This window comes from Salvia splendens, chromosome 12 (genome assembly GCF_004379255.2).
Source record: "Salvia splendens isolate huo1 chromosome 12, SspV2, whole genome shotgun sequence".
Taxonomy (NCBI): domain Eukaryota; kingdom Viridiplantae; phylum Streptophyta; class Magnoliopsida; order Lamiales; family Lamiaceae; genus Salvia; species Salvia splendens.
This window is the reverse complement of record NC_056043.1, coordinates 22,510,103-22,530,613: the sequence shown is the minus strand read 5'-3', so window position 1 is coordinate 22,530,613 and position 20,511 is coordinate 22,510,103. Positions and strand designations below refer to the sequence as shown.

General features: G+C 45.4%; 2 protein-coding genes and 1 pseudogene across 2 annotated transcripts; 1 reads left to right on the top strand and 2 right to left on the bottom strand.

Annotated features, from left to right (window-relative positions):
- Positions 1–8,487: 8,487 nt before the first annotated feature.
- LOC121757723 (pentatricopeptide repeat-containing protein At2g45350, chloroplastic-like) lies at positions 8,488–15,810 on the bottom strand. The gene is made up of 2 exons (XM_042153223.1): positions 15,312–15,810; positions 8,488–9,704 (listed from the first exon to the last, which is right to left on the bottom strand). The coding sequence occupies exons 1-2, from the start codon at positions 15,808–15,810 to the stop codon at positions 8,488–8,490; spliced, it is 1,716 nt and encodes a 571-aa protein (XP_042009157.1).
- A 149-nt stretch (positions 15,811–15,959) lies between these two features.
- On the top strand, positions 15,960–17,411 carry LOC121757722 (pentatricopeptide repeat-containing protein At3g21470-like). Its single transcript, XM_042153222.1, has one exon. The coding sequence runs from the start codon at positions 16,014–16,016 to the stop codon at positions 17,409–17,411; it is 1,398 nt and encodes a 465-aa protein (XP_042009156.1). The 5' UTR covers positions 15,960–16,013.
- An 83-nt stretch (positions 17,412–17,494) lies between these two features.
- On the bottom strand, positions 17,495–18,841 carry LOC121757721 (annotated as a pseudogene).
- Positions 18,842–20,511: the final 1,670 nt, after the last annotated feature.

The following is a 20,511-nucleotide window of genomic DNA, read 5'->3' as shown; positions in this document are numbered from 1 at the left end:
GTTTTTCCGTGTACAAGCAAGATTCCTATTCGTGCGAATTTGCTCGAAACATGCTTTTCAGTATACTAAACCTAACAGTAGTGCCGTGTCCACGGGTTTGAAAGGAAGATATTATGAAGGGGCCTATGGGAGCAGAGACCATAGCTCTATCCATTGAAAAAGACGAGAATTTTGAGGCAGATTTCGTCAAGAAGGAGAAGGAATTGAAAGGCAAACATATGCATTATGCTGATACTGAGAAAGGAGCTTCTTCTGCTTCTAACTGATTTTCTGCTTATTCATGTATGGTGAAATAATAATGACTGTTGTTTGTAATAAAATTTTCTGCTTCATTTATTCTATGTATGTAGAGGGTTAATTGTTGCAACTAGGGATGTCAGTGCAGCATGAAACCCGTGGACTGACCTGAATTACCCGCTAAACCTAACCCGTGTCCTTACTCAAGACGCTGTGAAAGTATTCTACAGTCTTCTCTCCGGACTCTTTCCGGCTAGAAGACCCCTTGCCCCCTTTCCTACCGCTACCTAACTCGGAAGAAGAAGAAGAAGACATGGTTCTTACTCTTTGCAAAATCTGAAGAAATTCTGAAGAAATTCTTGAAAGCGGAAGGAAATTTTTACGCAAAGGAGATAGAGTGCAGAAGAAGCAGTCGCAAAAGTGCTTCAATGATGAAGAAAGGAGGTATTTATCAGATTCGGCGAAGATTTCAAAATCGTCGCACCGTTCCGAATCCCACCTTTTCGGGATTCAACGGCCGGATTTTACTGTCGCATTTAATGCAGTCACGTGCAAGGCACGTCCCCTGACGACAGCCTCCCCCGTACCTTTATCCAGAATGCCGAAGTGACTCGCTTCGCCGAAGTGATTCACTTCGTCTTTCGGGGGGGTAGTGATGGGGTACGGACTAAACAAGCCCAACAGCACCAACGGCCCATCAGCCCAAAGCCCAAGGAAGAGTATGAGTTCGGCATTACCAAAGAGTTCGGCCTCAGCCTACAGCTCGGTAAAAGCCAACCAATCAAGCTCTGCTCTCAAGTCGGCATCAAGCTCCCAGATCGGCAACCAAAGCAGTTCGGTCTCAGTAAGAGTTCGGCCTCAGCCTACAGCTCGGCAAAAGCCAACCAATCAAGCTCTGCTCTCAGGTCGGCATCAAGCTCTACTCTCAGATCGGCAACCAAAGCAGTTCGGTCTCAGTATTCGACCGAACAAGGAGTTAGTGGACCCATGCAGGATTTCCACAACTTCCAACACACCCACTACCACGTGGTGTCAACTCAGGCCACGATCGTAGGCCGTCACCTACGCTACATCCACGATCTTAGGCCACGATCTCCACGACATCCACTACCTAATAAATGGTGCTGCATGCCACGATCTTGGTCCTTTATATAAATAGAACTTAGATCTGGTAAAAAAGGGTTAAGCTCTCTAGAGATAAAACACCATATAGCAAGTTTGTATTTGTAAGCTGTAGAAAACAGATCAAGCAATACAACTCTGCCCTCTTTTCTTCCCGTGGACGTAGATTTACTTCAGTAAATCGAACCACGTAAATTCTTTGTGTCGTGATCTGTATTTTCCTGCATTCACTAACATCAGAAATTCGCGGATTCATCACTGGCGCCGTCTGTGGGAAACAGAGAACCAAATTTGTGATAAGCGAATTTTTGACCCTTTTTCCACCCCAAAAAAATGCATACTAGATCACACACTACCCGTAATACCGTTCGTGAAAACCATGAGGAAGCTAGTCCAGCCCGCAGGTCCGGAAAACAGCCTCGGGATACAGCTACTTCCAGTTTTCACGATGAAGGAACAAGCCGCTCAAAAGGTCCACACACCGAGTCTTCCCAGCAGCCTGATTTGAATGAGGCTGTCAAGCTGTTCTTGGCTGAGAAGCAGGATGAGTTCTTAGCCTTCCTGCAAAAGAGCCAAGAGCCGAAGACGAAAACGGTGGACTCTCCTTCCTCATCCAGACATGAAAGTCGCTACCGCAGTAGTGCCGTGTCTTCCAGGAAGAAGAATCCTCAACCCCGACATGTTCCTGTTCCTCCTCGGTACCGGAATCACAGGAGAACTCCATCTCCTCCATACCGAAGAGGTGTCGGGTTCGCCATGTACGGAGCATTGAAGACTCCGTTCTCGGCCGATATCACCCGAACTTCCTTGCCACAGAACTACCGAACTCCGTCAATGACTTATGACGGGTTGGTGGATCCTCATGACTTCCTGGGACGCTATCAGTATAATATGGCGAACCAGGGTCTCAATGAGGTCCATATGTGCAAGCTGTTCCCCGAGCTGCTCATCGGGAACGCCAGCAGGAGTTTTTTTCAGAAAGCGGAAGCCCGGATTACTTCGGCTCAGCTGCTTTCTATACGTCAAGGTCGCGACGAAAAGATCAGCGACTTCCTGACGAGATTCCATGAGGAATGCCTACAAGTAGATAATCTCAATGATCTACTTGTCATTTCGGCATTCCAAAATGGAATCCTGCCCGGAGCTCTCTACAGAAAGCTCGTGGAATGCAGTCCGCAAACAGCTCAAGAGATGTGGGACATTGCGGACAAGTTTTCTCGTGCCGATGAGGCAGACCGTCGAAAACGGTCTTTAGACAGCTCATCTAGAGAAGACAAAAAGAAGCCCGATCATAGCGATCAGAGGCTTCCTCGCCGAACACCTTCCCCACCAAAGGAGGGATAGCGGCCATCCGAGGTGATCGAAAAAGAGCAAGTGTGTTCGCAGATTGCGCTTAAAAGTGCCGAGCAATCAGTTCGGCACCATCAAGCATAGCAATCACAGCAGCCGGAGTCAGAGGCAGGCGAAATGACCGAAGTCACACCGGAGCCGAACTCGGCTCTGAAGCCGTGATTCCGGTTGAGATCGGCATACCCAGTCCCCGAACTCAATTTCTCCTCAGAAATGAATGGTGACGGACTGAGAGCCGAACTAGATCTTGCCGAAGAAAGAAGAGAATTGGCCTGCATAAAAGCAGCCAAGTACAAGGAGCAAGTAGCCCGGTATTTTAACCAAAGGGTGAAAAAGCTGCAATTTCAAGTGGGAGATCTCGTCTTGAGAAACAACGAAGTAAGCCGAGCAGAAAAGCTGGGCGAACTCGAACCCACATGGGAAGGTCCATATCGGGTGTCAGAAGTCCTCGGCAAAGGGTCTTACAAATTGACTCGCGTGTCAGGAGCACAAGTACCCCGAACATGGTACGTTTCCAACCTCAAAAAGTTCCATTTGTAAGAGACAGTCCGGTCAGTCAGTCAGTCTTGAGTCCTGTTCGGTCAATGTGCTTTCTTTGGTTTGCTTGGTCTTTTTGTCTATGTGCGTTTTGTCTATGTGCGTTTTGTCTATGTGCGTTTTGTCTGTCTATGTGCGTGTCGTCTCTTACAAATGTTACTGAGGTATCTTGTTCTTCGAAGGCTGATCCCCTTCTTAGAACATATACAAGCCAACGATTGTGAGTCAAAGCTTCTAAAGAGGATACAAGACCACAATTCAGCTTAAACAAGCAGTTCGTCTGAAACGAACTGCAATAAGCCAACGATTGTGAGTCAAAGCTTCTAAAGAGGATACAAGACCACAATTCAGCTTAACAAGCACTTCGTCTGAAACGAACTGCAATAAGCCAACGATTGTGAGTCCAAGCTTCTCAGGAAGATACAAGACCACAATTCGGCTTAAGAAATAAGCACTTCGTCTGAAACGAACTGCAATAAGGGAAAGTCCGATCCACGCGATAAACCTCGCCGAATTAGGACGACCAAGTTCGGTCAAAGAAGTTTACCTCATAAGACCGAGGACGACCATGTCTAGTCAAAGAGGTTTACTGCATAAGACCACTTCGGTTAACTGGGAAAGTCCGATCCACGCGATAAAACTCGCCGAATTAGGACAAGGGAAAGTTCGATCCCGGCGACAAAAATCGCCAAATTAGAACCCAAACCAAGTCCGGTCAGAGATGTTTATTTCATCAGACCAAAGACGAGTCCGGTCAAAGATGTTTATTTCATCAGACCAAAGACGAGTCCGGTCAAAGATGTTTATTTCATCAGACCAGATGTTTATTTCATCAGACCAAAGACGAGTCCGGTCAAAGATGTTTATTTCATCAGACCAGATGTTTATTTCATCAGACCAAAGACGAGTCCGGTCAAAGATGTTTATTTCATCAGACCAAAGACGAGTCCGGTCAAAGATGTTTATTTCATCAGACCAAAGACGAGTCCGGTCAAAGATGTTTATTTCATCTGACCAAAGACGAGTCCGGTCAAAGATGTTTATTTCATCAGACCAAGGACCAAGTCCGGTCAAAGAAGTTTACTTCATAAGACCAAGGACCAAGTCCGGTCAAAGAAGTTTACTTCATAAGACCGAGGACAAGTACGATGAAATTTTTTCGCTAAGCTGTAAATACAGAGTGTTAGAAGCGAAAACAAAATTTCATTTTTTAAATCTTGTTCGGCACACAACTCCGCTACCCTACGAGATGGCGTTACGCTATTACAAAGGACTATTCTACTGTCCAGGGTTGCTAAAGTTGAGCCATCTATTCACAAAATCCTCGTGAAGCTGAGTTCGGGCGCTCCAGGCAGCCGCAGAATAAGCAGGTTGACGAGATGCTCTAATCGACCTGCCACCTCTTCTCTGAGCCCGGGAAGTCCTAGCACCTCGGCGGCGAAGAGTCTCTTCACGAAGCATTTGCCGATCTTGCTCGCTCATAGTCACAACTCCTCGGCGACTTTCAGTCCGTCCCTGTCTTGACGATTCCGGTTGCTCCTGAGCCCGTTCTCGTCTTGACGTTTCCGGCTGATCCGGAGTTCGTTGTTGACTTGGAGTAGGATTTTGAACAAGGGAACCAGAGGTTTGATCTGGAGTGCGAGCATCTGTTGGCACGATATGCCGAAGGAATCTTTCTATGGAGGGGCGCCGAGAAAGAACAATGTTGTACCGAGAAGCCCAACGCCGCAGTGATGTCACAACTTGTTGGCAAGCCGAGCTCTCCAGCGCATTGTTCCTCCGGAGTACATGATATTCCTTCCACAGTTCGTCAACTCGACTCTGAGCATCTGATATGGTCACTCCCCCGCGCACACGGATGTAATCCTCGTACGCAGTCCTCTCAGCAATGGTCGTATTCAGCTCGGCCTCCAGATCCTTCTTATCGGACTCTAAGTCCTTATTATCGGCATCCAGCTTCACTAAACGAGCCAGAAGCTCGTCATTCTTCGTCTGATCGGCTATAGCTCTTTTCTCAGCTTCGTCTAAAGCCGAAGAGTACAGCCGTTTCCAGTGAAGTATCTCCATCTCCTTGAGTACAAAGCAGCTATATTAGTTCGGCAGCTGTACCGAGCAGATAGTAAAATACAACAGGAATAAAGGCGAGTACGAAAAGCTATACGAAGACAAGTGTAGAGAATTTTTCATTCACAAGGAAAATTTTTTACACTAGGAGGGCTTCAAGGCCATTTCACAAGGAAGAAATTAGACTAAGAGAAGGGAGACGAAATCATACTCCGCCAGCTTCGTCTCCGGCTCCTTGGTCTGGTTCAGCTTCTTTCTCCTGAGCTACCTCAGCCTCGGCCTCGCATCCTGCCGGCCTCACCTCCGCCTCCTGATCGGCTTCCTTCTCCGGATGCCCGGCCCGCTCGACTTCGGCCTCCAGCTCCAGCGGCTCGGCCTCACCCTCTCCGTTGTAAGTCGAAGCGGGTGAAACGGGTCCCACGGAGGCAAAGATAGCCTCCAGGTTCTCGTCCCGATCAGCTCGACAACTCCGGACTCGGTCTGCAGAAAGCAGGACCGAGGATGAAGCGAGCTCCTCAAGGAGCGGCAGATTCTGAAGCCGAGCCGCTATCTCTCGGCTATACAGAGGCAGCACGACGTCGGCCCCCTGCTCGCCCTTATCGGTAATTAGCCTTACCAGACTACCGACAAAGGCCGAGAACTGGATGCTCAAAAAGAGTTTCTCCGTATAAACACGGAGAGCCTCCCCTTGGGCAACCACGGCAGCAGCATCCCTCCGTTTCGTCTGCTCTCGCTGGATGACGAGCTGGTTTTTGGCAAACTGAGCTTCATCCTGGGCCGAAATCCTAGCAGCTCTGGCCTTCTCAAAGTTAGCCTCAGCCTGTTCGGCCCGATGACAAGCAGCCGCCAACTTCCTCTGCATCTCAGCATAGTCGTTGGACGCTTTGGAGAGTTCGACGGCGACGAGCTTGGAGAGCATATCGTTCCTCTGAAAATGAGTAAAGAAAAAAGTCAACAAAGGGGCCACAAAAAATACAGGAAAAAAGCAAGGCCAGAAAATCAAGAAGAGAATTCACCTCGGCGAAGTCCGTGGGCCATAAAAACGGCTCACAGATATGTTCCGAAGGAGGCGCCAAGACCACGTCTTTCTCTGGCGCTCTCGGGGGCTTCTGGGCCTTCCCCTTCCCCTTTGCCGAAGTCGACTCCGGCTTCTTCGGATCCGAAGAGGTTTTTTGCCTTTTCGGAGTCCTCTCGGCATCAGACGCCGAGCTGGTGGTTTTCGGCCTCTCCGGCTCCTTGGACTCCGAAGATTTTCGGGTAGCCTTGTTCAACATGTACACTGCCAAAAAGCAAGGAAACAAGGTTAGTTTTCGCTGCTAAAGCAGTAAAGCATAAAAAAGAAATCCTCACCCTCAGTTTCTTCGTCCGAAGACGAGATATTGAACACGAGGTCGCCCTTGACGAGCTCAGTTTCCGAGTATTGTTTCCTAATCATAGGAATCTTATTGAGCTCGCCCTCGAGCTCGGCCAACGGTTCTAACCGAGGATGAGGAATCACGGACTCCGGCCCTCTCCAGGGGAAGCCCGGAGCCGCTGTCCTATTATAAAAAAAGAAGCGGTTTTGCCATTTCGGCCACTTGGTTTTGCAGAATGCCCTAAAAGGCTGTAAGGGGATCAAGTAAAACCAAGATCCCTTCCTTTTAAATTGGAAAAAATTAAGGATTGCCCGCAGAGACAGATCCTTATCTAGCCTACGGAGTTCGGCAGCAAAAGCCGACAAGTGCCTCCAAGAATTCGGAGTCACCTGACCTAAAGGGAGTTGAAAAAAATCAAGAAGCTCTACAAAAGGTGGGGGAAGAGGGAAACGAAGCCCGCATTCTAAGCAGGCTTCGTAAACGGTGGCATAACCCTCCGGCGGGTCGTTAGCCCTATGATCATCGTCGGGAACCACCGCCTTCCCCCCGGGAAGAAGATATTTTTCGTGTAGAGATATCACGGTGTCCTTACTCAAGACGCTGTGAAAGTATTCTACAGTCTTCTCTCCGGACTCTTTCCGGCTAGAAGACCCCTTGCCCCCTTTCCTACCGCTACCTAACTCGGAAGAAGAAGAAGAAGACATGGTTCTTACTCTTTGCAAAATCTGAAGAAATTCTGAAGAAATTCTTGAAAGCGGAAGGAAATTTTTACGCAAAGGAGATAGAGTGCAGAAGAAGCAGTCGCAAAAGTGCTTCAATGATGAAGAAAGGAGGTATTTATCAGATTCGGCGAAGATTTCAAAATCGTCGCACCGTTCCGAATCCCACCTTTTCGGGATTCAACGGCCGGATTTTACTGTCGCATTTAATGCAGTCACGTGCAAGGCACGTCCCCTGACGACAGCCTCCCCCGTACCTTTATCCAGAATGCCGAAGTGACTCGCTTCGCCGAAGTGATTCACTTCGTCTTTCGGGGGGGTAGTGATGGGGTACGGACTAAACAAGCCCAACAGCACCAACGGCCCATCAGCCCAAAGCCCAAGGAAGAGTATGAGTTCGGCATTACCAAAGAGTTCGGCCTCAGCCTACAGCTCGGTAAAAGCCAACCAATCAAGCTCTGCTCTCAAGTCGGCATCAAGCTCCCAGATCGGCAACCAAAGCAGTTCGGTCTCAGTAAGAGTTCGGCCTCAGCCTACAGCTCGGCAAAAGCCAACCAATCAAGCTCTGCTCTCAGGTCGGCATCAAGCTCTACTCTCAGATCGGCAACCAAAGCAGTTCGGTCTCAGTATTCGACCGAACAAGGAGTTAGTGGACCCATGCAGGATTTCCACAACTTCCAACACACCCACTACCACGTGGTGTCAACTCAGGCCACGATCGTAGGCCGTCACCTACGCTACATCCACGATCTTAGGCCACGATCTCCACGACATCCACTACCTAATAAATGGTGCTGCATGCCACGATCTTGGTCCTTTATATAAATAGAACTTAGATCTGGTAAAAAAGGGTTAAGCTCTCTAGAGATAAAACACCATATAGCAAGTTTGTATTTGTAAGCTGTAGAAAACAGATCAAGCAATACAACTCTGCCCTCTTTTCTTCCCGTGGACGTAGATTTACTTCAGTAAATCGAACCACGTAAATTCTTTGTGTCGTGATCTGTATTTTCCTGCATTCACTAACATCAGAAATTCGCGGATTCATCAATAATGAAACGTGTTCGAACATAACTGTCGATATAAGTTTCGGTTACATGCAATTAACCTGACACAGTTGAATCTACATTGACACCAAATAGAGGCTTCATTTGTCTATTTAAACTCCTCAAAGCTTTATAAACCTCCTTTCTCTGTGGATGGCTGGTATCTTTAGCAACAAATTCAAGAACACTTTCTCCCACATGAATCGAGCTGCAACCGGTAACCATCCGCCCCTGTTCTCGAGCAGCCACTCGAAAAATCGAGGCCTCCTGCCACTGCCCAGCAGAAGAGCTCAAGTCTGTGATCAGCTTCAAATAATTGGCATTATTAGGTTCTTGTTCCACACTCTTTCTGTTCAAAAACTCCAACAAATCCTTATTCCCATGGAGTTTACAAGCAGATAACAGAGTTGCCCAAATCACTGAATTAGCCTCCAAATGCATACTTTCTGTAAACCTAATGGCTTCTTCTATCTGCCCTGCTCGAGCAAGAACGTCCACCATACATCCGTAGTGCTCAATCCGCGCCTCAATCCCAAAATCCTGCACCATTCGGTTGAACAATGCCTTCCCCTCTACGAGCAGCCCTCCGTGGGTACAGGCTGAGAGCACCGCGATGAAGATCACATCATCGGGCTCCTGGCCTTCCGCACACATGGTGTCGAAGAGGTCTAGGGCTTCCCTGCAACGGCCATTTACTGCAAGCCCCGAGATCATCGTGGTCCAGGTGATGATGCATCTCCGGTGCATCTTGTGGAAGATGATCTCTGCGATTTCTAGATCCCCACACTTGGCGAACATGTCTATCAAGGCGTTTCCTAGGGGAAGTGAGAGCTCGAATTTGTTCTTCCTCATGTATGATTCGATCCAACTCCCGTGTTCAAGCAAATTCAAGTGCGTGCAGGCGGATAGGATGCTGATCAGCGTCGTCTGATCGGGCCTGCATCTGCCATCGACCAGCATTTCTTGAAAAACAGACAAAGCCTCGTCAAAAGCGTTGTTGCTAACACAGCCAGCCATCATAGCGTTCCATGAGATCACATTCTTCGATGGCATTTGGTCGAATACTGTTCTTGCAGAGGCAATGTCGCCATTCGTCGCATAGCCCGAGACCATTGTCGTCCAAGAAGCTATGCTTCTCTCCGGCATCTGATCAAACAACTCCCTCGCGCTCCCCAACTCGCCTAGCTTGATGTAGCCCGAGATCATCGTGTTCCAAGACACGCTATTCCTCTCGGGCATTCGCTGGAAAACCTCATCAGCCAGCTCCATCCTGCCTCCCTTCACGGAGAAAATCGGGTATATAGGCTAGTTTGCCTTTAAGATTACGTAAATGTACCAATTTTGTTATCTATTCCATAAATGGGAAAAACGCCAACCGCATTGGCGTTGGATTTGATGCTAATAAGAAATGGCGAGGTAAAATTCTTATTGCCGTTGGATTTGATGCTAATAAGAAATGTTTTCCTGTTGCATATGCCATTGTTGATGAGGAAACCAAAGAAAGTTAGAATTGGTTTATGGAACGGATTAGACTTCATGTAGCAAAACATGAAATATGTGTCATATCTGATAGGCATGTGGGAATCATAGATGCAATGAATTCTCCCATATGGAAAGAAGAACCCAATGTGGGTCATCACAGATTTTGCTTGGTACATGTTAGAAAGAATGTTTTGCAGAATCACAAAGGTATCATGGTCAAAAGACTTGTTTGAAAAATTGGTATTGCTACCAAGAAGCGCAAGTTTAAGATAAGACGTCGTTTACTTCGAAACGTCAACACCGAGGCTTTGCAGTACCTTGATGCCGTGGAGTTAGAAAAATGGAATCTGGCGTATGACAAACACAAAAGATGGGGTGAGGTGACCACTAATATGATGGAATCTTACAACAATGTGTTGAGAGGCGCAAGACAACTCCCAATTAAAGCTTGCATTGATATGATATTCTGGAGGACAATAGAATGGTTCAATGACCGGTCAATTGCATCAACACAGTGTGCCACACCACTTACCCCGTGGGCGCATGAAAAGGTGTGCAAAAATGATGCAAAAGGTCAATTACATAATGTGAGAGCACCCAACACAATTGCAGGCCATTATGTGGTTCGAACAAAGAATCGAATTGGTGGAAAGGGCGCTAATAAGTGGAAGGTAAAGTACTTGGAGTCGCACTGCAAAAGTCAAAAGTGGCAGATGTGGAGACTTCCATGTTCACATGCAGTGGCAGTTGCGCGATTTAGAAACGACAACATGCTGTCGCTTGTTGATCCCGTATACCGCACGAGTGTTTGGGTACACCAATATTCTACGGTGTTCAATCCACCCAGACACCAAGATTATTGGGCCGTGCCTGAATGGACTTTGCAATGTTAACGAGCTCAGTTAATGCCTAAAAGTCGCGGTCGATACCGTACTACTAGGATTCCTAATCAGATGAATGTCCGTGAACTGACCAGCCACGAGCCCGACGCCGATGTAAACATTGTCGTCAACCAGGTCACGACAGGCGCAACTGCCCGAATGCTCTTTCAAGGATGGATACTCAGTTGGTAAATGATGCTGCTGACGATTTTATGCCTCCACCTCCACCAAGATATGCAGTTCGAGGTCGTCATTATGTCAGTCACACTGATGATGCCGATCACGATTTTATGCCTCCACCTCCACCAAGATCTGCAGTTCAAGGTCGTCATTCTGTCAGCCACACTGGTGGTACAGGCGAAGACATCGGTCTCAGTGATGTCCCACATTCTCTACCTCGGTCTTTTGTGCGAGAAGATTTTTTCGGGGTTGATTTAGAGAATGTAGTTGTGCAAGATACTCCTCCGTCTAGACTCTCAACCGCCAGAATCGTGAAGGGTATCCGTAGCTTTTTTACGCGGAAAAGGCGAGACAATTGAACTTATGCATTGTGTAATATTGGATTTCTGTATTTAGTCATATTTGGACTTATGTATTGGGTAATATTTGTATTTACTTATATATTGAGTAATATTGCTTTTCAAGTGTGAAATGATCAGCTAAAAACTCTAACTTGGGTGGCGTTTTTTATTAAAACACGCCTATGGGAGTGGCGTGTTTCAATAGACGCCAACGGGACTGGCGTGTTTTTAATAAAACACGCCAACGGGACTGGCGTTTTTGTTCAGAATGCGTCGTGAAAAAACTGGCCAAAATTTCTTCCAACTTAGCCACGCCAATGAAATTGGCTTTTTTCACAAAACACACCATCTGCATTGGCGTTTTACCTACGTAATAAAACACGCCAACGGGACTGGCGTTTTTGTTCATAATGCGTCGTGAAAAAACTGGCCAAAATTTCTTCTAACTTAAACACGCCAATGAAATTGGCGTTTTTCACAAAACACGCTATCTGCATTGGCGTTTTGCCTAAGACGCCAATGGAAATGGCGTGTTTGTTCAGAATGTCGGTATTTCCTCTATCTCTTTATTTGCCAGTTTTCATTTCAACTACAAAATAATAATTCATACATCCAAAGACTTAAGCATAAAGACTTAAAATTAATGAGTTCAAATCAAATGAAAAAACACCAATATTAAATTACTAATATACATGGTTAAAATCAATGAAAAAACACTAATATCAAGAGAATGTATCCAATTACTAATGTAAATAGTTCAAATTAGTTCAATCGTCACGACTTTTCCTCATAAACAGTCTCCGTATCCCCTTCCCAATCTTGGATGTAGATCTAGGGATCCTTGAGGGAGGAGTATCTTGAACAACAGCGTTCTCAAGATCCACCCCAAAAAAATCATCCTGCACAGACGACCGCGGTGGAGAAGCGGGGACATCACTGAGGCCAATATCTTCTCCGGTACCACCGGTGTGGCTGACAGAATGACGGCCTCGAAGTGCAGAGCTCGGTGGAGGTTGTTCCACAAAATCGTCATCGGAGTTGTGTACGAACTGAGATGACGACTCTCTACAGGCGGTTTTCTTCTTAGTTCGTCGTTTTGCCTTTTGCCTTACGGGTACGTCCACGTCCATTGCAGAGCGATGCGAAGGACAGTAGTCCATCAGCTGAGCCTCCCCGGATATCTGCAGTCCTTCTTCAACCATCCTCGAAATGGTTTCCATATCCGGACAGAAATGTCCTGTCGCAGCTCGGCCACTTAGAAAGTGGCGTATATTGTGAAACGTCTCCACCTACAATTTTTCAAAGTTAAGTACATATCATAATATGAATTTAAATAAGTAATCAGGGTTTAGTTAAGTATAAATAATGTACCGTAAAGTTATGAGACGATGCCGTTTCGTGGAATCCCTCTTCAGCATGCACGCCGGGTTTGGTTAAATACACCACAGTGCTCTGGCGAAACCAATTCATATATTCTTCCGTTGCAACAGGCTCAGTACTGTCCTCCAGATCAGTCCATATCGTAAAGTGCCTGTTGTCCCACTCCTGTATATAATTGGCGTGCCATTGAACCCAATTCCGACCAGATTTTCCACGGCGATCTTGTTTCAAAAAATCAGAACCGTGGAACCGGGGGAGATCAGGGATATACGGTTGGACAATCCCGAATTGGCGCAACACTCGGTGTGGCAGGTGTGGCTCAGCCAGATTCCAACAAATAAGCGTTGTTATTGACATCCATATAGGACGACCAGCATCACAACTTTCCGGCAACTCTCGGTGGAGATAAGGCCTCCAAATAAACTACATGTGATACAAATTTTTCAAAATAATTTCTATAAAAACAAAACACAAAAAACAATTTATAAGATGCATCATGGAGAACTGATCTCGGAAATTTTCAATACAATGTCCGGGTGCTTTTACATATGACGCCGGACCATTCCATCTAAAAAATTTAAATTATGAGCGAAGAACACGAAGATTGATGAACATTAAGCTTAAAAAATGAATTAGTGAACAACTTACGCGCTTGCACATGGTAGATAGTCTGTATGCACAGGAGCATCCTCGGTCTAATATTTGGGATTCTCTCCCAAACCCAAAGCTGTAATAGAGTTAAGGCTCCCCCTACATTCGTCCTCTTAGCAACGGCCGCTTCACACAAATTGTGGTACAAGCAAGCAAGCGTCGCACCACCCCAGCTATATGTAGAACACCGTTCTATATCCATGAAAAAGTGTAGGTAGAAGAACGAAATTTTATTTTCGGAGCCGTTGGGGATCATCAGACCACCAAGTAATAGCAGACATTAGATACGAGCCCGCTGAGCATATATGTTGTGTTCGTGGTCACCAGACAACTCAATCCTCAATTGACGCGATAAGCTTGTCTGCTTAAAAGCCATTTCCTTCAGCTCGGATGCGTCCGGTATGAATCCTAGAAAATCCAAACACCTGTCCTTCCAATATCCCGCTCCCATCGGGGGGATGTAATCTGTCAGAGCCTCTCCATCAACTTTCAGGCCCCATAAGACCTCCACGTCTTCCAGTGTTACAGTCGCTTCACCGACTGGAAAGTGAAACGTGTGAGTCTTTGGCCTCCAACGTTCAATCAAAGCTGTGATAAGATGGTGGTCAATGTCTTTTGGTTTACCACACCTTAATATACCTCCAAACCCCATCTGGTCCACTATAGCCAAGACATATTGATGGATGGGAACATCCCAAATTATTCCTTCATATCGTCGGCAGCGTACATATTCGGATGGAACTCCTGCCCATATGTTGTTAGAGACGTGTTGTCTCTGAAAATATAATACAGATGGATCCGCAGGACCACATGCAAGCCGACGACGAGAGGTTGAAGATGATGCCATAATTTACCTACACAACATTCATAATCCAAATTCAACAATAACCAACCATAAACCATTTCAATAATTAGATACAATTTAATCCAATATCACAAAATTGAACACCAACATCAAATAATTCACCTACACAACATTGCACATTCAAAATCATAATCCAATTCACCTACACAAAATTAACAATTTAAATTAACAATTCGTCCAACCTAACAATTTCAATTTGCCCAATTTCAATTTTGCCTAACCTAACAATTTCAATTTGTCCAATTTCAATTTGACAAACCTAACAATATAAACAAATTTAACAATTCAAACTAATCAACATACATCAACCAAAACCCACATAAACCAAAACAATTTGCCCAATTTTTTAGCTATAACAACCCTAGGGTTTAGGTTTATAATCAAATTTATACACAAATTCACTTAAACCAAAACAATCCAACATAATAATCAACAATAATGTCATTCAACCAATCCAAAATGCATAATATTTCTACTCAATTCACAACCCATTACAAACCCTAGCTAACTATCCACCACCTACTCTAATAATGCAAAATGTAAGCATACTAACCGAAGAAAATAGATGAATTTGGGGAAGAATAGCACCGATTGATGAATGTAGGCCGAAATCACGGAGAGGAGGGAGATTTTGCGGAGAGGAGGCGCGCAGCTTGGAGAAATCGCGAAGTGCGTGTATTGTGAGATTTTCGCAATTTGGGGGAGGCACGGCTGGTATATCAGCCTGTGAAAACACGACACTCAGGTTGGCGTTTTTTGCTACTAGGTAAACACGCCAGTCAGGTTGGCGTTTTTCAAGTAAACACGCTAGTCAGGTTGGCGTTTTTCAAGTAAACACGCCAGTCAGGTTGGCGTTTTTTCAGTAGTACACGCCAACCAAGTTGGCGTTTTTCAACGTAATTGCAATTGGAGAGAATACACCCAAAATACGACACAAGTATAAAACGCCACCTACGTTGGCGTCTTTACGCGTAAACACGCCATTAATATTGGCGTTTTTACTTAAAGACACGCCAATTTCATTGGCGTTTTTCCCATATGTGGAATAGATAACAAAATGGGTACATTTACGTTATCTTTAATGTAAACTGCTCCAGAAACCCGATTTTCCCCCCTTCACGAGCCCCAAAACAACGGTGTTCCACGACACCAAGTTCTTCCCCGGCATCGCCTCAAACAGCCTCATCGCGCAAGCTACCTCCCCGCAGCTCATGTACGCCCTGATCATCGTGTTCCACGAGACAGCATCTCTCTCAGACATTTCATCGAACACCTTCACGACCACACCCAAATCCGCCGCGCACTTGCTGTAGAAATCCAGGAGATTGTTCATCACAAACACGCTACACGAATATCCGATCTTCAAAACATGACCGTGCACCGTCTCGCCGCATCGTAGCTTCTGAAACGACGCGAAGCAACTAAGCAGAAATGTGAAAGTGAAGCTGTTTGCCAAAATGCCCGACTCTCGCATTCTGTTATAAGCGACGGCTGCGATTTTGTGGGACTTTCCGATCGAGCACTTGATCAATGTATTGTGAGAGATGAGATTTGGATTCGGCAAATCATTGAACAGTATAATTCCGAGATGATGCTCCATCGATTTTATTTATTATTAGTATTAGCCTATTATTTACTACTTTACATCTCAACTTTCAACATTATATTTTAGTTTTCAACAACTTTGCGCAAAGACGAAAGCCAACACTGCTCTCGATGAGGCAAAACGCCGGTTGGTTTGAGTCCATCAAAAACTGCATCAACCGCAGAAAACCTAAAGCCGCAATCTTGACGTACATCCGAATGCGCCGCTGCTGCGGAGGCATTGTGATCCCAGCCGCCCCTTTAGTCCTCAAAGCCTGCGCTTCACTTTCTCTGCTTAATTTCGGGAAAGTTGTGCATTCTGAAATCATCAAGTCGGGAATCGAAAGCAATGTGATGGTGGGGACATCGCTGATCGACATGTACGGTAAATGTTGCGACATAGCAAGTGCGCGCCAACTGTTCGACGAAATGCCTAATAGAAATTTAACCTCCTGGAATACGATGATTGGAGGGTACATGTGGAATGGATACACGGGAGCTGCGTTGGCCTTGTTTGCGATGACGACGGAGAGGACGTCGGTCACTTGGAACACCATGATCACTGGGTACGCCAGACATGGGGATATGGCTACGGCTAGGTTAGTTTTTGATGCTGTGCCCGAGGGTTTGAAGACTGTGGTGACATGGACTTCGATGGTTAGTGTGTACGCCAGCAATGGGAATATGGAGGCGGCGAGGGAGGTATTCGAGAAGATGGGAGCGAGGAATTTCTACGTGTGGTCGGTTATGATAAAAGGTTACTTCAAGAGAGGTGATGCGGTGAAGGCAAGAGAGCTTTTTGATGGGATGAGTTTGAGGAATTTGGTGATCTGGAATTCGTTGATTTCTGGATATGCACAGAATGGGATGTTTAGTGAAGTGATGGATGCTTTTACGAGGATGCAAGAAGATGGTTTTGAACCAAACGAGGTCACGGTTGTAAGTGTTCTTTCAGCTTGTGCTCAAGCAGGGATGTTGGATGTTGGCAGAGAGATTCATGAGAGGCTTCTTAACAGCAGGATTGAGTTGAACGAGTTCGTTGTTAACTCATTGGTCGACATGTATGCAAAATGTGGAGATCTAGGAACCGCTAGGCTGATCTTTGAGGAGGCGTTTGTAAAGAGCTCTACAACTTGGAATAGTTTGATAACTGGATTGGCCGTTCATGGCCGATGCAGGGAGGTCATCGAGCTCTTTACCAGAATGGAGGAGTCGAGCATGAGACCCGATGAGATCACATTCCTCTCTGTTCTTTCTGGGTGCGCGCGTGGAGGCTTAGTCAAAGAGGGGTTGGAGTCATTCGCGAAGATGGAGAGATACGGAGTGAAACATTGTGTGAAGCATTATGGGTGTCTAGTTGATCTTCTGGGACGAGCAGGGAGGCTTGAGGATGCGTTAAATCTAGTGAAGGGGATGCCCGTGGAGTCAAGTGACGCGATCCTTGGGTCGCTGCTGGGGGCATGTAGAACCCACTCTGATACCTATATGACAGCAAAGGTGTTGGAGTTCATAAATGAGCATTCTCATCACTATAGGCTTCTGTCGAATATCTATGCAGCTTCTGAAAGATGGGAGATGGCTGAGAGAATGCGTGTTGCCTTTTCAGCTACAGAGTGAGAGAATGCGTGTTGCCTTTTCATTAGCTTTTCTTGTAGTATAATAGATGTTGGAGGTTTGTGTCGATTACATGAGTTTCTGCACTAGACGACCCTAAATGAGTCGGCTATCCTCTTCAAGTCCCTGTAATGTTTCTTCCATTGGAGTCCTGACAAGTGAGAACCAGATGTATGTAAAAATCAGTTACTTGGAGAAGCCACATTTTGCAGTTGTAGGTTTGAAGTGGAGGCAACGAATGATTTACCATTTTCTGTCACGTTGAACAGGTAGAGGCGGTTTCCTTCTGCAGTTGCTGTGATTATAACATGAGGTGGCTCCAACTCGAACTGGTAATACGTTCTTCCCTCGAGTTCTGCAACTTGAGAGCTCAAAACCTTTCCTTCAACATTCTCTCCAATCACGTCTCGCCCGAATGCACTTATGACCACCTCTGGCGTCCCTATTCGATCTATTGTGGCGTTATCACCAAGATCTGCAAAATATGGTGAGATGATGATCAGGACATCGTTTTTGCTTATGGCATCACATCTGATTTACGTGACTAACCATCTGCAAATCTCAGGACAGGCGCGACAATGACAAAAAGGCGTCCCTCTTTGGGGCTGGCGAACCTCAGGTCAATCTCCGTTCCTCCTAAATCATCAATCGATACAGGAACCTGTCGTAGAAGGGATAACATAAAAGAATCTCACGACGGAACCTTTGAAGGTCATTAGAGGCATTGTTTCTTACCTCATTCCATTCGCCAACCGCAGGCACGGAGAATTTATACGGTATAATGGGACTCCAGCCGACGCCATGGCCGCCGGACTTATCCTCTGGTCTTTGGTAAGTTCTCCAACCTGTCTGAGAATTTTCTTCATCTTAAGATTACATTCATGAAAAGGCTTGAAACTTTAATCCTCATTAGCCACTTATCTCAGCATAAAGAAGTCTGATATATTGTTGCTTTCGAAGGTAATTACTTTGTGATATGATAAATAAATTAAACTTAGAATTGAGTGTTTGATGGATTAAATGGTCAGTCCATCAAAGTAAAAGATAGATAAACCTATACTCCTATTAAATTTTAAATTCTCTTAGTTTATGCTGTGTAGTGTATATCAAAACTACAAAACCAAGTTTTCACTACTCTCTCTGTCAGACACACAAAGACAAAGACATGGAGTAGTATTATTAAGTGAGTAACCTTGTTCATCAGGTTGGGAGAGGCCAGGAATTCTCCCTGCAAGAAGACCCTGTTTAACCACTGCTAATCCATCTCCAGGAAATCCAAACGATCAAAGTAGAGCAATCCCAGATGCTATTGCTTCCCTTCGATTAATCACACCTCCAAATTCAGCATTTTGAGTTCTCGACTCAAGTTTTTCTTGAGATGGAGAGCAATTCCTCCAAGAAAGGCTTGAAACAGTGTGCATAATTGTGCCCATTCTAATTAATCTCTACGCCAAATAACGGTAGAGACAGATCAAAAAATTTAACTCTTCTTTTCCCAGTAGAAAAGTTGGACGACCAATATTCAGTCCCGCTCTTGCGTGGAATTTTAGGTCTTTATCGGTCTTCTTGGCTCTCCTCAAGCTAAAGAATCCCAAGGAATGAAAGACGCTTTGTTAGGAGTCTAAGAGCATCCGCAGCGGTCGGTCCGTCCGACTGTCTGTCCGTGCCGCTGGCGCAATTCTCCCCACACTACACAATTCTCATCTAAATTCTCTCATTTTCTCTTATCAATTCTCAATCTTTCTTTCACTCTTATAAAAAAAAGTCCGGCTCCAGCGATCACCCCTACGACTCCCGCGGTTGGAACCACGAATGGTTCGGCTCACAACCATTCCCTAGTCCGGAAATGCAATTTTCGGCATCTCCTCCTTCCCAAGGTTCTCAAGCTCCAGGTGTCTACCGGCCTTACCCGGTGGACGACCAAGTTGCCCTCGATTGGCAATACGAGTGGGCACCCGAACCCACTCCTACTCTTCCTCTTCCTACTCCTACTTATACTCCTCGTGGTGTCCGCACCCCGTACACTCCGGCGGAGATGGATCAATTATTCAAATCCTATTTGAGTATCTCCGAAGATTCGGAGGTTGGCACTGTTACAGTTTGTATACTAGAAATCACCTTTCGAGTGATTGAATGCTGTAAAACTCTATATGTTATTTTCCAAAGGAATGAAACAGATTATTTTTGTCATAATGTTGTTATGTTTTACATTTAATGGATGTTTATTGCATATTTAAATGTATAAGCAACAAAACAAAGTCTAAGTTTTTGTTTTAGTAGACCGGTTGTGGGCGTCGTCCACTTTAAGGCAACACGGTCAGTTCTGGACAAAGAAAAATAAGAATTTCACAACCAAGATAGGCCTAGACTACCTATCGTTAAAGGTTGCAATGTCAGTCTGCATATTTCTAAGCCTTACTGGAATAAGATGACATTGGTGTGGTATAACACTGAATTTGATCTAACAGCAAGACGAGTCTTTATGCTATCTACTGAAAGACGAGGTAATGATAATTAATTTCTTAATTAATTTCTTAATTAACAGTGGCACGGACAGACAGTCGGACGGACCGACCGCTGCGGATGCTCTTAGACTCCTAACAAAGCATCTTTCATTCCTTGGGATTCTTTAGCTTGAGGAGAGCCAAGAAGACCGATAAAGACCTAAAATTCCACGCAAGAGCGGGACTGAATATTGGTCGTCCAACTTTTCTACTGGGAAAAGAAGAGTTAAATTTTTTGATCTGTCTCTACCGTTATTTGGCGTAGAGATTAATTAGAATGGGCACAATTATGCACACTGTTTCAAGCCTTTCTTGGAGGAATTGCTCTCCATCTCAAGAAAAACTTGAGTCGAGAACTCAAAATGCTGAATTTGGAGGTGTGATTAATCGAAGGGAAGCAATAGCATCTGGGATTGCTCTACTTTGATCGTTTGGATTTCCTGGAGATGGATTAGCAGTGGTTAAACAGGGTCTTCTTGCTGGGAGAATTCCTGGCCTCTCCCAACCTGATGAACAAGGTTACTCACTTAATAATACTACTCCATGTCTTTGTCTTTGTGTGTCTGACAAAGAGAGTAGTGAAAACTTGGTTTTGTAGT